Source organism: Sorex fumeus, unplaced genomic scaffold (assembly GCF_029834395.1).
Source record: "Sorex fumeus unplaced genomic scaffold, SorFum_2.1 ptg000061l, whole genome shotgun sequence".
Taxonomy (NCBI): domain Eukaryota; kingdom Metazoa; phylum Chordata; class Mammalia; order Eulipotyphla; family Soricidae; genus Sorex; species Sorex fumeus.
Window position 1 is genome coordinate 29,250,007 of NW_026606118.1, and position 15,505 is coordinate 29,265,511.

At 40.4% G+C, this 15,505-nt stretch overlaps 1 protein-coding gene across 6 annotated transcripts in view; it reads left to right on the forward strand.

The window, feature by feature from the left end:
* MAP7 (microtubule associated protein 7) overlaps positions 1-8,255 on the forward strand; it is a 165,391-nt gene extending 157,136 nt beyond the window's left edge. Inside the window, exons 17-19 of one of the 6 annotated variants that reach the window (XM_056125985.1) lie at positions 533-632; positions 5,717-5,937; positions 7,926-8,255. In XM_056125985.1, coding sequence (XP_055981960.1) covers positions 533-632; positions 5,717-5,937; positions 7,926-7,936 — 332 coding nt within the window. In that variant the 3' untranslated portion in view covers positions 7,937-8,255. Of the gene's footprint in view, positions 1-532; positions 633-5,716; positions 6,626-7,925 lie in introns of those variants that run through there. The other 5 variants (XM_056125987.1, XM_056125986.1, XM_056125984.1 and 2 more) reach the window with 5 other exon arrangements.
* The last annotated feature ends 7,250 nt before the right edge of the window (positions 8,256-15,505 follow it).

The following is a 15,505-nucleotide window of genomic DNA, read 5'->3' on the forward strand; positions in this document are numbered from 1 at the left end:
AAAAACATTAGTCATCACTAAAAGTATTTCATGGTGATTTACTCCAAGTCCTGCAGTAAAGATGTTCTGAGTGTCCCTGGTTGTTTCCCCACTGCTATCTTCACTTTCAATGATATGTACTTTCTGGGGCTGAAGCAGTAGCATAGCGGGTAGGGCATATGCCTTGCATGCAGCCTATGATCCCTGGCACCACAAATGATCCCCCGAGGCCCCCCAGAAATTATCCTTTAGGACAGAGCTAGGATTAAACCCTAAGTACCAAACACAAAAGTCAGTACTGTCAAGTCAATGCAAACAAAAATCATAGCAGCATTGATTTTCACTATTACAAAGTGCTAGATACTGTTCTAAGTACTTAGTGTCTGAGATCTTATGCTTAATCCTCCTTGTAGCCACTGAAGTAGGTGTAGGCACTATTATCCCTGACGAAACTGCAACACAGATTAGTAAATAGCAGAGCCAAGCATTCTGAGTCCTGGAGAGCAGATTTTATAATAATGACCCTTTATCCTCTCTCTGCTCTGTCCAGCAGTGTCTGCACTTCCGACTCTAGTGAACGCTGCCGGAAGTGGAGAACCAGTGACCAGCACACCTGCGGTTACCTCACACCAATCAGAAGTGACTGTGGAGAGGTGAGTCATACCCGGTCCTTTTTCACTGACTCACATTAAAGGAGAACATTACTGTTTTTTTGCCACTCAACCCTATTGACTTCGGGTAGAGCTAATAATTCTATGGCCTGAGAAAGGGAAAAAAAAAATTTTTTTTTCTTGAGTCTTTGATGGTAAGATTTTAGAATGACTAACAAAGAAAATTATAGGGAAGAATTTGTTCATTTCTCTATGTAGCTGAGGTAACTGTATGCACATCAAAGCCATCAAAGAGTTGACACTGTTGTAATTATATGACCCAAATTATAATAAGTAAAAATTCTTTAAATGAGTTTTCTAAGGAGGCAGGATAGGGAGAGGGAGGGAGGGAACCTTGGGTCATTGATGCAGGGATGCTTTAAAAAAAATACAGAAAAATTTCATTTAGAATGCTAAAAAAAAAGAAAACATAAAATAAAATTACAAAATAAAGAACCAGGAACCAGACTGATAGTATGGGATTTAAAATGTTTGGCTTGCATGTGGGCTGGAATGATAGCACAGCAGTAGGGCATTTGTCTTGCGTGCAGCCAGCCCTGCTGAGCCGGGTTCGATTCCTCCGCCCCTCTCAGAGAGCCTGGCAAGCTATCAAGAGAGTATTCAATATGCCAAACACAGTAACAAGAAGTCTCATAATGAAGATGTTACTGGGCCGGCACAAGCAAATCGATGAACAACGGGAGGACAGTGTTTGTTTGTTTGGCTTGCATGTGACAACCCCAACCTCAGTACCAGAGTGACCCCCAAGCACAGAGACAGGAGTAAACCTGACCCCCCGGCACTGCTGGGTGTGGCCCAGAAACAAACGGAAATATGGAATCAAATATTTAGATGTATTATATGTGGAAGAAAGCGTTAGAACATAATAGTAAGGAAAGGTTTTCACTTCTTGTTGGATACTTTATTACATTTTTTAAAAATAGAAATAGAAATTTTTGAAAAATAGTTCTTAGCTTGTTTATTGTTTTGGCTATAGCTGGCAGTGCTCAAGGCTTACTTCTGGTGGTGGGCTCAGGGAGCACTGCTGCTGGTGGGCTCTGGGAATCAGATGGGGCCTTGCCTGCTATATTGTCTCTGTAGCCCTAGTTACTTTTTTGTTGAAATTTAATTAGTAATTAAATTTAATATTTAATTCATTTTCCAGAAAATTATTTTTTGGCCACCTCCCCACACCCAATGGTGTTTGTTTTGCCATGGTTCATTTCACCCCTTGCATTTAATGTTATCTCAGCTACTTTGAAACTCATGTTTCTGTACAGTACACCTTGTCTCTTAGCTTTTACTTGACAGAAACAGTATTTATAGATCCTGTTCAATCTAGTTATTTTGCTTTTGCTCCTTGTCTCTTGAACTAACCCTGTTATCAGCGTGCTCTGAAGTACGAATGTGAAATGAGCTGCTGAAGTCAGGCAGCAAAACTCAGTTTTGTGACAGTCATAGATGATCAGACTGCTCATCTATTGATTTTTTAAATTTTTGTAATTTTTACCAGATTGGAAACTTTGTTTCAGGCCCACACCCTGTGATGCTCAGAGCAAATACCTGGCTCTGTGCTCAGGGATTAAGTTCTTTTTCACTATTCCTCTTTTTTTTGGAAGTAAAACAGACTTATTTGGAGGTTTTGAGGGCAAGGAGGAAGAGAAAGTGGGAGAGAGTGGAGAGTAACATGCTCAAGAGAGAACCCAGGGGGCTAGAGAGATAGCACAGTGGGTAGGGCGTTTGCCTTGTACACAGCCGACCCGGGTTCAATTCCCAGCATCCCATATGGCCCCCTGAGCACCGCCAGGAGTAACTCCTGAGTACAGAGCCAGGAGTAACCCCTGTGCATCGCTGGGTGTGATCCCAAAAGGAAAAAAGAGAGAGAGAGAGAGAGAGAGAGAGAGAGAGAGAACCCAGGCTTCTCCAAGGGCATAGAGAGCCCCGAAACACAACCCAGCATTAGACATGAAAGTACACATCTCAAGAGGGAAGATGCAGGTGACACATGCTCAGGCACCATATGTGCTCTGCCACGTGGCCACAAGCAGTACATGGGCTCGGGCAGCATATGCATGCCACTATTTCAAGATGTTTTATCACTGTCACTGTCCTCCCATTGTTCATTGATTTGCTTGAGTGGGCCCAGTAATGTCTCCATTGTGACACTTGTTACTGTGTTTGGCATATCGAATATGTCACCAGTAGCTTGCCAGGCTTTGCCGTGCATCTCGGTATCTTGCCGGGCTCTCCGAGAGGGGCAGAGGAATCAAACCTGGGTCAGCCGGGTCGGCCGCGTGTAAGGCAAACTCCCTTCCTGCTGTGCTATTGCTCCAACCCAAGACCTTTCATAAGTTATCATTTTGTTTCTATTCCCTTTCTGCTTTCATCTTACAAACTGAACATTCCTGTACTCACTGTATCAGTCAGGGTTCAGTCACTAGAAGAAAAAACAGATAAATCTTATAATAGAAACAATAAACATTTAAACATAGTATGAGACTGACACCCAAGGACAATAGTCACAAGGACCAGGAATAGTGCTCCATATTTGAAGTAAAACTGCCTCATGAGCTGGGGGAGAAGGCAAATGAAATAGAAAAGGGATCACTAAGTCAATGATCGTTGGAGGGATCGTTCAGGATGGGAGATGTGTGCTGAAAGTAGATAAAGGAACAAACAGGATAGTCTCCCAGTATCTATATTTCAAACCGTAATGCCCAAAAGTAGAGAATGTGGGGAAAATTGTCTGCCATAGAGGCAGGGGGGAGAGTTGGAATTGGGGGGTGGGGGGGCTGGTAATACTGGGTCATTGGTGATGGAGAATGTGCACTGGTGAAGGGATGGGTGTTCAATCATTGTATGACTGAAACTCAAACATGAAAGTTTTGTAATTGTATGTCATGGTGACTCAATTTTAAAAAATTTCATTTTTAAAAATGAAAAGAGCAGTATGTATAGTGGGTAAGATGCTTGCCTTGCACATGGCCAACATGGGTTCAATCCCTGGAATCCCTGAATACTGCTAGGGGTAATTCCTGAATGCAGAACCAGGCATAAACCCTGAGCATCACTGAATGTGGCCCAAACAGCAAAATAAGTAAATTGATAAACATTTAGGGCCTAGAGAATACAGCACGTAATGTGCTTGCCTTGTTTATATGTGGCCGTCCCAGACTTGATCCCAGACACCACACAGGATCCCCCACACACCACCCAAAATGATCCAGAGTGTAGAGCCAAGAGTAAGGTCTATGCACAGCCAGGTGTAGCTCCCCAAAACCCCAAGTAAATTAATTTTTAAATAGTAAGCATTTCTTGGGGCCAGAGAGATAGCTCAGCAGGTGGAGTTCATGCTTTGCATGCAGGAAGCCAGATTATTTTTTTTTAAATCTCTGACCTCTTCTATCACTTTATTTAATTTAGGATCAGGATGGATTAAAAGTTAAAACCGTCACAATTTTTACTTTATAATTTTTATCACTTTCTTTTTTCATTTGGAAATTTAAACTAGAATAATTTTGTCATTTCAGATAGGGTCATTTTGGATACATGAATTGAGCACTGAAAAATTATGATGCTTATAAATATGTATATAGCTACAGTAAGAGAAAATGAATAATAAAACTAATCTGGCATTCACTTGATGCACAAGCATTGTTTTTACTACATCAAGAAGCATAATAATGAATAAAAAGGGCTGTCGATTTTGCTCTAGGGCTTGTAAAGAGAGTGAACAATCTAAGGAACAAAGAAATTTAAGGATTTGATGGCCAATTCCAAGTTATTAAACATGAGAATCAAGGTAGAAAAATCAGAGGCAAATTTAAAGAAAAAAAGATGAAAAAGTTTGCCTTTGGCAGTTTATTGTGAGTTAATACACACAGATCCCAGGCTTTGGCTCAGCTGTCAAGCACTTGCCTTGCACATGAGGCCATGGGTTTAAGTCCTCGAAGCATATGGACCGCCAGCACTACTGAAAGCAAACCCTGAGCACTGAGCTAAGAGTAGATCCTGAGTACCAGTTGGGTGACAAAAAAACAACAATATTAATGCACGTGTTTCAAGAATCCAGTGATATCAAGTGATAGTTTCAAGTTTAAACAACCGGAGAATGTACAAAATGATAGAATGATGGGAATACAAAACCAGAAATCAAAGTATGTGTTTTGGTTTTTCCTGTGTCTTGGAACTTCTGCAATTTTGTGCCAATCATCTACCTCACTCCCTTCTTATAATGCACTCATCTTTGAAGTGAAATCCTAATAATGTATCTGTCAGAACAAAGCCTTCTGAAAATGTCTGCATGAGAAATGTATAAAACTCTTGGAGATATGATAATGGTATGATTGTAAATTGTTCTATTTAATGTTATAACCTTAGGCTAGAGCAATAGCACAGTGGGTAGGGTGTTTGCCTTGCACGCAGCCAACATGGCTGACCCGAGTTCGATTCCTCCACCCCTCTTGGAGAGCCTGGCAAACTACTGAGATTATCTTGCCCGCACGGCAAAGCCTGGCAAGCTCCCTGTGATATATTCGATATGCCAAACAGTACCAACAACCAACTCTCATGATGGAGATGTTACTGGGCCCGCTCAAGCAAATCGATGAACATCGGGAGGACAGTGATACAGTGAATGTTATAACCCTAAATTTCTAATTAAATGCAAACATTTAGGGGTGAAAGGGAGAAAAAGATGCAAATGTGTAAAATTTTTTTTCTTTTTAGTAATCATGTGGTCCGTCTGTCTCACATGATTGTAAAGGTAAAGGTAAAGGCCCTCCGGTTGATCGTCGATTTGCTCGAGCAGGCCCAGTAACGTCTCCATTGGAGACTTTGTTGTTACTGTGTCTGGCATATCCAATACTCTCGGTAGCTTGCCGGGCTCTCCGAGAGGGGCGGAGGAATCGAACTCAGGTCGGCCATGTTGGCCGCTTGTAAGGCGAACGCCCTACCCGCTGTGCTATCGCTCCAGCCCCACATGATTGTAAAGCTATCTATTATGTAAGTCTTTGGGTGTCCCCAAAATGTATTTTCCTTTTTTAATCCCAACTCATCTTGATGGTGATTTTTTTAAATTTCTCCAGTACTGCCAACTTGGAAAAACCAAATGAAAATGGAGTATCTGTTCAGAATGAAAATTTTGAAGAGATCATAAACTTACCCATTGGATCTAAACCATCCAGATTAGATGTCACCAACAGCGAGAGCCCAGAAATTCCTCTGAATCCAATTTTGGCCTTTGATGAGGAAGGAACACTTGGGCCCCTGCCTCAGGTAGATGGTGTTCAGACACAGCAGACAGCAGGTAAGCTTGCCTCCCACTCACTTGAGCAGTGACCACCCCAGAGGGAGTGAACCTTCTGCACTGTGGCCATGGCACGGGACTCCTTGAGCCTCCTGGAGAAGATTACACATGGACCATAAAAATGGAATTCTGAGTTGGACTCAGCAACATGTAGGGCCCCTCTTCTTTATTCCCCCACTCAGTGCGGAAATCTAGTTTGCAGCCACCGCTGGATTCCAGCAGTGTGTCCTCAGCATCAGCACCCCACCATACTCACTGTGAGAACACACCTCCCCAGCAAGCCACTGCCTAGTGCCTCCCCATAACATCAGGACCCGTGCACCAAGACGTGCCCACTGGAGAAAATTTTGCTGGGGTTGTTTTCCCCCCAACTCAACTCTTGAGACATTAGAACACTGCTCTCATGTTCTGTCACCATGTTTTTCTTGTTTGGTTACTGGACTATTTTATAATATTATGGTCCTTTTAAAATGTATTAAGATACAATGGAGAGTTGTGACCTAGATCACTGGTTTTGGGCCTTTCATATCTGCAAGCTGGTAAAAAAAAAAAATAGAAATATTTCATTGACCTCTAAAAGAGAAATAAAAGCCATTATTTTTAATTGTTTCATGTATTCATTTTTAATTTGACATCATAAAATGAGCATTTTATCCATATATCTCATGTGCTAAGTAGAAGGAAATTTCTGTTGACAGGCACCAAACCATGGACTGGAGGTTGAAGATCATATAGTTTAGAGAATGGGATGGCTACTCAAACCTAGGATCAGACTGAGCCTGTTTTCTCTTGCTGAGTGACTGTATCTATTGCTGGTATTAACTATGACTGTCTCATAGCCTCTCTGGGGTTCACACTTGTCCCAAAGTCTTTATGCCCAAAGAATAGTAGTTTTATAGCACCCCAAAAGATAAGTAACATCACAGATTACTAACTCACTGGACGTAGCATTTCAACAGCACAAACCCATCAATCTCAGGAATAATAAGTAAGATCATCCCAGTTCTGTCTCTTTGTCTTTTTAGACCTCTTTCTGTTTTGACAGATTCTTGTCCTAGTGGATCACTTTCATAGAGGTTACTAGCATCTCATTATACTGCATTAAACAAACTTGGCCATAGTCCTCTTTTTGTTTGTTAGTTTGATTTTTAGTCCCCAATAGGCGGTGCACAAGGATTATTCCTGACTCTGAGCTCAAGGATATTTCCTGTCTCGGGACCATATGTGGTATCAAGGAATGAACCTGGGTCAGCCGCCTGCAAGGCGCCCTACCTACTATACTGTCACTCCAGTCCCATGTTCCCCAAGTATTTAAACAGTCAAGAAGGGATTATTTGTGGTCAAATAGAAGTTCTAACATTCTCCCAGTCCTGATATTCTCATTCATAGGCCTATGAGAACTGTCTGATTGCTTGTATATAGGTGGAAATACTCTTGGTGGGACTTTTGCTATAGTCAGGTCACAAATTCACAAAAAGATAAGGAACATCCAGAGAAGCTGATGACTTCTGCACCATTTTCCAGGCCTCAAGTCACCTTTGATTTATCTACGATTCCATCCTCATTCTCCTCCCCTTTCATGCCTGCCTTTCTTAGGAACATAGTCCAGTATCTGTGATCTTGAGTGGAGTAAGAGTTCTTCAGGATCATGACTATCCCAAACTGTTTAACTCCAACATATGTTTGGAGTCAGAAGCATAAGATACTGAGGATGTCAGAAGAATGAAGATAAGTCCCTCAAAGAAAAAACTATAATCAATGTATATAATTTAGAAAAGCAAATAGAGCCTAAACTGAACCAAAGATACATTGTTTTCATTTTAGTAGTATAATTCACTTAAATATATCACTACAGATCCTGCCTATTCTTATATTACAATGCATATAAAAGTGTGGTAATGTTTAAGAATTTTAAGATATTACTGTAATGTTTAAATAAGATTTAAATAAATTATATACTAACTTTTTTTTTCTGTCTCTTAATCTAGAAGTTGTGTGAGCATTTCTTCTGAAGAACCAAAGCAGAAGTTTAAAAAGAATTCTACAGAATGGAATTTCTTCCATGCTATATACACAAATATAAAGGAGCATTCTCCCTCCGACTTTTTAAAGATTTCTTGATCATCATTTTGAAAAGACTATTAAAGCCAGCTAAAGACAACTGACTGGATAACTTTTCTAATAATTCTCGCCAATAGAGAAAAAGAAACGCTCCTTATTCTTCAATACTTTAAAAATGGCTTTTTCCAGTGTGCTCCTTCTTTGCAAATCAATATTTTTCTGCATTCTCTAAAACATGAGAACATTTAACTATAAAAGAAATGGGCTAAGTAGGCATGATTTTTCACACAGATATGTTGGTCTTTAAAAGCTAATGTGTAAAATTGACACAAAAGAAATTTACCTTTTACAATACTTGAAAATAAGTACCTCTATGCTCTAAAAGTAAGTAGGAGAGGTATTTAAATTAAGCCTGTTTCAATATTATTGCAAAGAGCTCTATGTGTAGAGGCAAATTATAGGCAGGTTACCAGGTTCTTGTAAAAGCAACTTGTACATGGACATTCTGCAGACCCAGCTGTCACATTCTTCTTGCATCTCCTTTTGCAAATGCATACTTAGCAGTTTTAAACTGTGAAAGAAAAAATATTTTTTTCAAAGTGAGAAAATAATTTACTGTCCTCTTAAATAATGTATTTATAAAAGTTTTTCCAGATAAACTAATCAAATAAATTAGAACAATGTGACAACATTGCAAGTTTGATTTATCAGATGCATTCCTTGCGTTACCATGCTAGGATTCAGGGCTACTTTTGAAGTCTGTATATTGCTGCTGTCCCCAACGATGCTGGGACATATCTTTGCCTTACCCAGTCACAAATTATGTGGGGGATACAGATGTAATGTTTCTTTAAGTGCAAAAAGAATTTGATTTTGCTCGTTTAAGAGCAACGAAAAAGCAGTGGACTGTTGACTGTGTGATGTGTGAGACGCTGTGCAGGAGACCGTCACAAAAGTCCTCTTCTGCATGGCACCCCCAGTTTTCACTTTCCATTCTTCATCTTTGCTGCAGAGTTTAGCTGTACAAACTTGCACTTTTCTTTGTTAATAGAAATTCAATTTTATTTTACCAATTTAGAGGCTGTTGGTAATTAAATATTGCAAAAGAGGGAACACATGTTTTTATGTGGAATGCTTTTTTAAAAAGGTAAATTTTTACCACTCGAGTGTGTTTTATAGAAACAGGAATTGATTAATCTACTAGATCCCATGAGAGAGCATTTGTTTATTGGACTCCTTTCTTAAAATCCAAGCATATCATCTTTAGTTAACTAATTTTTAAAAAACATTTATTTGGGGCTTCCCATCCCGTTTCTCAGCTGTCCATGTACAAAGTCATTTTTAAAAATCTGTTCAGCAAAGTTTTGTTTAAATTGACTTAACATGAAATACCAAATAAAATGTGTTTGACATAATTTTTCTTTTAGATTTCTCATTCCTTTGTTTGGATGAATTCTTGAATCTCCAAATTTCCCTTAATGACTTTTTTCCTCAATGTCTTTTCCACCTTCCTTTTGTTTTTTGTTTTCATTCACACATCTTTATTTTAGGCACCGTTGTTTACAATACTATTAATGATAGGGTTTCATGCATAGCACATTCCGCTGCTCTCCGTCAGAGGGTCCACCTCCCTCCACCATTGTCCCAGTGTTGTCCACCCCCTCTAACCCCCACCCCTTAGTCTAATCACCCCATCACCCTCATGGTTTTCCTACTGAAATCCAGTTCTCAGTTTCTGTTGCCTTTGGGCATTTGTTATTCCCCTGTTATTTTATATCCCACATCTGAGTGAATTCTATCTGTCCTTCTCCTGACTAACTTTACTCAGCACAATACCCTCCAGCTCCATTCACGAAGCAGCAAATTACATGATTTCATCTTTTCATTAAGCTACCTGATGGTATATCATTGTATATATGAACCATAATTTCTTCAGTCATCTGTTCTTGGACACTTGTTTCTAGATTTTGTTTTTGGTTTTTGGGGGGTTTTTTTTGTTTTTGTTTTTTTTGGTTTTGGTTTTTGGGTCACACCCAGTGATGCACAGGGGCTACTCCTGGCTCATGCACTCAGAATTTACCCCTGGCGGTGCTCAGGGTACCATATGGAATGATGGGAATTGAACCCGGGTCAGCTACATGCAAGGCAAATGCCCTACCCGTTGTACTATTGCTCCAGCCCCACTTGTTCTAGATTTTGGCGATTGTGAGTTGTACTGCAATGAATATAGGAATGTAAATGTCCTTTCTAAATATTTTGGGCCCTTAGGGCAGATACTAGAAGTGGAATTTCCCAGCTTTCTTTTGAACAAGCATATCTGTTGATATAAAATTTAGAATAGTTGTTCTAGTATTACTAGGTTTTCCTTTTTTTGTCTTTTTAAACTTGTGTAATCATTAAGAAATAAAGTACCTTCTGAGTAGTCAGGTTTGAAAGGGTATAATTTTTTTTTCCCCAAGAACAGCAATATCTCAGTCTGGAGCAGACCTTGCATTGATGCCTGGCACCTTGTTTGGTCCTCCAAGCTTGCCAGGTCTGATCTCTGAGCAAAGAGCCAGGAGTAAACCCTGAGCACAACGGGGATGTGCTTCCGTCCTGCACCCAAATAAATAACAGTTCCAGAGGGCGACTTTACAGTGAGTGGATTGCTTTCTGTCCAGCCCTTGAAAGTCAATATTCGCCTGCTTATTCAGAGATATCTTCAGGAGACATCTGAAGAGACATTCTCAGTGATCAGATAAGGTCATCATGGAATGAGGTCAGATTGCCCTTTAGTTTCCTTTCCAGACCATTGGTAGACCAGTGTCATCACAGGTCTGTATGTCTGTACAATATTTGCCAGCCTTTAAAGATAGAGCTTTGCCTCCTCTTCCATAACCTGGAGATATACATATAATAGAAACAAATGTTCAGTCCCCAGCACTGCCAGGTCTTCTGAGCTCTACCAGGAGCAGCATCTTAGCAGCATCAGGTGTAGCCCCAAAACCAAAAGCAAATAATATTTTAATAAAAAGCAATTAAGCAGGGCTGGAGCGATAGCACAGCGGGTAGGGCATTTACCTTGCACGCAGCCAACCCGGGTTTGATTCCCAGCATCCCATATGGTCCCCTGAGCACCGCCAGGAGTAATTCCTGAGTGCAAAGCCAGGAGTAACTCCTGAGCATTGCTGGGTGTGACCCAAAAAGCAAAAAAAAAAAAAAAAAACTTTTATTCAGAGGCAGGGCCTTTGAAAAACTTGGGGAAGTTTTTTCTCTGCTCTGTGCCATAAACACCCGGACTGAAAGATTCCAGTGAAGCCAAAGCTCTGAAGTTCTGAAGAAAGGATCATTAACGTGACTGAATGCTGTGACCCAACCTGAAATGTGCAGGACAGCAGCACTGGTAGTTATGGGACACAGAGCTCTGGACGGTGCTCATTAAAGCATTAGCTTGCAGGATCTGCCATGTTCTTAGACCTTGTTGAATGATTTTTTGTTTGTTTGTTTTTGGGGTTTTTTTTTTTTTTTGGTGTTTTGGATCACACCCAGCAATACTCAAGGGTTACTCTGGCTATGCTGGAGCACCATATGGGATGCCTGGGATCGAACCCAGGTTGGCCGCAAGTAAGAAAAATGCCATACCCACTGTACCATCACTCCGGTCCCCCATGTTGAATGATTTTGCCTCTAAACAATCACTAACCTTCCAGGTTTCATTCATGAATGAAAAATGGTGAGCTGAGTAACACTGAAATGGATTTAAATGACAGAAAAAAAGAGTAGCCAACAAACTTTGTTCCCTCAAATGTGCTCAGACCTACCCCCAAGGTAGCATTAAAGTTAAATTATGCATACACGGTTATATCACAAAATGTATCCTGAAGCATTCTGACTTGAATTATAGCACATTCAATTTAAATAGCGCTAATAATTCTCCTCTTTCCCTTATTAAAAAAAAACTGATCTAAGTCAATACTTAATTTTCATCTTTTTTGTGTGTCCAACATAAAAAGTTATGATGAACTGGCTATTGGATCAAGTTACAAAAATACAGTTTCTGAAAATAACCTTCCAAGAAGCATCTTGCCCCACTCCTGTTTTTGCTCAGCAAACACCTGAGCCTATTCAAAAATGCTACTGGTTGTCATTTTCTGACAGTGTTTGGCACCTCTTTGAAACTTTCATCATTAAAACGTCCAGCAGGTAAACCGAAGGCTGATTTTAAATTTGTTATAAATAAAAGATTCTGTTCGCAACTTCTGTTGATAACTGATGGGTTTTGGGATGGTGGCTAGGTTTAGTTTTGGGGTTTTATGTAATTTTTTTCTTTGTATTTTTCCCCTTTCATTTCTTCACATGCATCTTGAATGTTAATAAAATTATCTGTGGTTCACAGCTCACCAGGGACCAAACTTTTCATCTCACACATGCAAAGCAGACACTTTGCCACTGAGCCAAACCCCCAGGCTTCTACCCCTGGGTTGGCTATGCTGGCAGTTTTGATTACAATTCTAGAGATCAAGCTAATTTCAGCAGTGTCAAGGCCGGTAAAATTCAAGAGAAAAATTTTGAATTTCTGTTTAAAGATTGCATAAAGGATCAGAGGATCAGGATAGCAGGTAGGGAACTGCCTTTCATACAGTCAAGTTCCCTACACGTCATATGGTCCCCGTGCCCTGCCAGGAGTAAGCCCTGAGCTCAAAGCAAGGAGTAAGTCCTGAGAAGAGCCAGGTGCACCCCAAAATCAAAACAAGCAAAAATAATTATTACTCTAAAATTTTTGTCTAATTACCTCTTATTGTCTAATTCTCACTCTCAGAGAACCCGGAAAGCTACCCAGAGTATCTTGCCCACATATATGTCTGACTGGGAACACCTGTAATGGTTATTAGAGGCTGCCCCAAAAGACTCCATTCCTCTCTGAGAGCCTGGCAAACTACCAGAGTATCCAGCCCACACGGCAGAGCCTGGAAAGCTATTCGTGGCATACTCAATATGCCAAAAACAGAATGATTTGGTCCTCATTCCCCTGACCCTGTAAGAGCCCCCAGTATGTCATCGGGCTACACTAGCACATGACAAGGACAAATGGAGATGTTACTGGTGCCCGCTCGAGCAAATTGATGAACAACGGGGTGATAGTGATAATGATAGTGATTCAGTAAAATTATTGAGACTACCAATCACTTTGGCATTATTGGTTCCCTAATACCATACAGAAGACTAGAAGGAGAAGGTGAGGCTGGCCAGAAGTCTAAATGAGGCAGATTGGGGAAGATAGCTCAAGGGTTAGGGCATGTGTAGCTTATTCAAAGGCCCCTCGTTCTTTCTCAGGCACTGTATGTCCCAAGCAACACGAGTACTACTGTGCACACATCCCTAGAAATACCCCTAATTTTTATTGAAAAGGAGAAAAGAAAAATGCATAGTGTTGGCTGTTGACAGGGATAGAAGCATGGTTAAGAGGTAAGATTGGGGGGCTGGAGCAATAGCACAGCCAGTAGGGCGTTTGCCTTGCATGCGGCCAACCCGGGTTCAATTCCCTGAGCACTGCCAGGGGTAACCCCTGAGCATCCGCCGGGTGTGACCCAAAAAGCAAAAATAAATGTATTTCTTTTTTAAAAAAAAAAGCTAAGATTGGTTTTAAACTTCAGTTGAAGATTCAAACCTGTGTTCTCCAAGTCTGGATTTCGTCTATAAACAGGAGGATAATGCCCATTACATAGACTATGTCAGTAGTTATTAAGGTTGTTTTAAAGTAGAGTAAATGTAAATTTCTAGCTCAATAAATATTAAACTTTTCTATCTCTAGTTTAAGCTACCTGTAGTAGACTGCTACCTGTAGTAGCAAGTTCAGTAGAAGGTAGAATGTTTGTAATAACTGGTCATGAATTTTTCTAACAGTGACCACCAGTACCATTTATCAGTTAAATTTTTAATACATTGCCTATGCTATGTATTTTATCCAGGAAACTAAACAAATGTGAACTTGTTTCTCTAAAATTTTCACATTCCTAATCATTTTTTAAATTGTTACCATATTCAATGATCATCCCTCTTTATTTCACTCCAAAATGTTCTCTTTCCCAAATCACATTATATTTATTTATTTGGCTGTGCTGGAGATTGAATGCAGGGCCTCAGGCTATAAGACATGTGCTCTCACTGGCATTATCTCCTGAGCCCAGAAGCAGATACCTTTTTACTTTATAAAGTAGGAGGTACTTCTCGACATCCTTTGACACTAATAGAGTTATCCTGTGAACTGCAAAGCTAGCAGTGATTTAATATTTCTCACAGTTCCTGTCCACATTGGCCAACCTTCAGGAGGTACTTTAGGAAGCTGGAACAGCAGGAAGTTCCTAACAGCAAACACTGAGAGGTTAAGCCACTGCGGTTCTCTCTGCATCTGCTGATTCTGTTTCCTTCCTAATGGGAGTTGCCTTGCCAAAAGACATCCTGCTAGAGAAAAGGTCTGGAAGAGAGGCTTGTGAAGGCCTGTGGGGAGCTGAAATCAGGAGGAGCCCGGAGTCATTCTTCCCCCTCGGAGTGGTTGACTGGAATTTGCTTCTGCTCTGTGCCACACCTGCCCCATGCTATTACTGGTGTTGCCTATTAATTAGCTATCTGGTTACAATGTCAGTCTCAGATTTGTGAATAACTGGACTTAACTGGTGGAAAAAAGGAAAAGGTCAGTAAGGAACCAACATCAGCAATATCCTTTTGCCATGATAAGGGTGGTAAAAACAAAACTCTTGAGGTCACTCCCAGTGATCTGCTCTCTCAGGGCATCTACGTGCATAAGCACATCAGGAGACTCTGGGAAAGGTAGAACCTTTTCTTCAGTGGATGTATTAAGCTCCTGGAACTTACTGTGGGAGCTCATATTCTTTTTTTTGATTGCCGCTTAATGCTTGTATCACCGCTGTGTTCTTTCACAGGAGTTCACGTTCCCATCCAGATCAACTACTTGTACTCAAATCGTTCTACAGGGTCAGCTTCCAAGGAAACTAGACTAAGATGCTCAGATCAAAAACCAAGTAATATTTTTATCTTCTGACAAAGAACACAGAGTTGTTTAAAAGTGAATAAACAGCATGGAAAACCCTCTCTGATATTCTTATTTTGCCACCTATATGCACCCATTACTGAATAATGCTTTGGCATTTCACTTTCTACCAGATACAAATTATAATAATGCACATACTTTCACTTCTAGGTAGATATAAATTTATGATGACATTTAGTGTTTATAGTGATCCATCATTATATTCTCTGTGTTTGGGCAAGTGGACCCCACTATTATGTTTCTTTGTCTTTGCATTTAGTTTTCACATTCCCTACTCCCCCATTCTCTTTGTTTTAATTGAATCATCATGAATTAGAGAGTTACAAAGTTGCTCATGATTGAGTTTAAGGAATACAGTGTTCCAGCACCCACCCATCCCAGTGTTCCTTTCCCTCTACCAATGCCACCAGTCCCTCCCCTCACTCCTCATAAAGGCAGACACTTTTTCCTTCTCTTTTT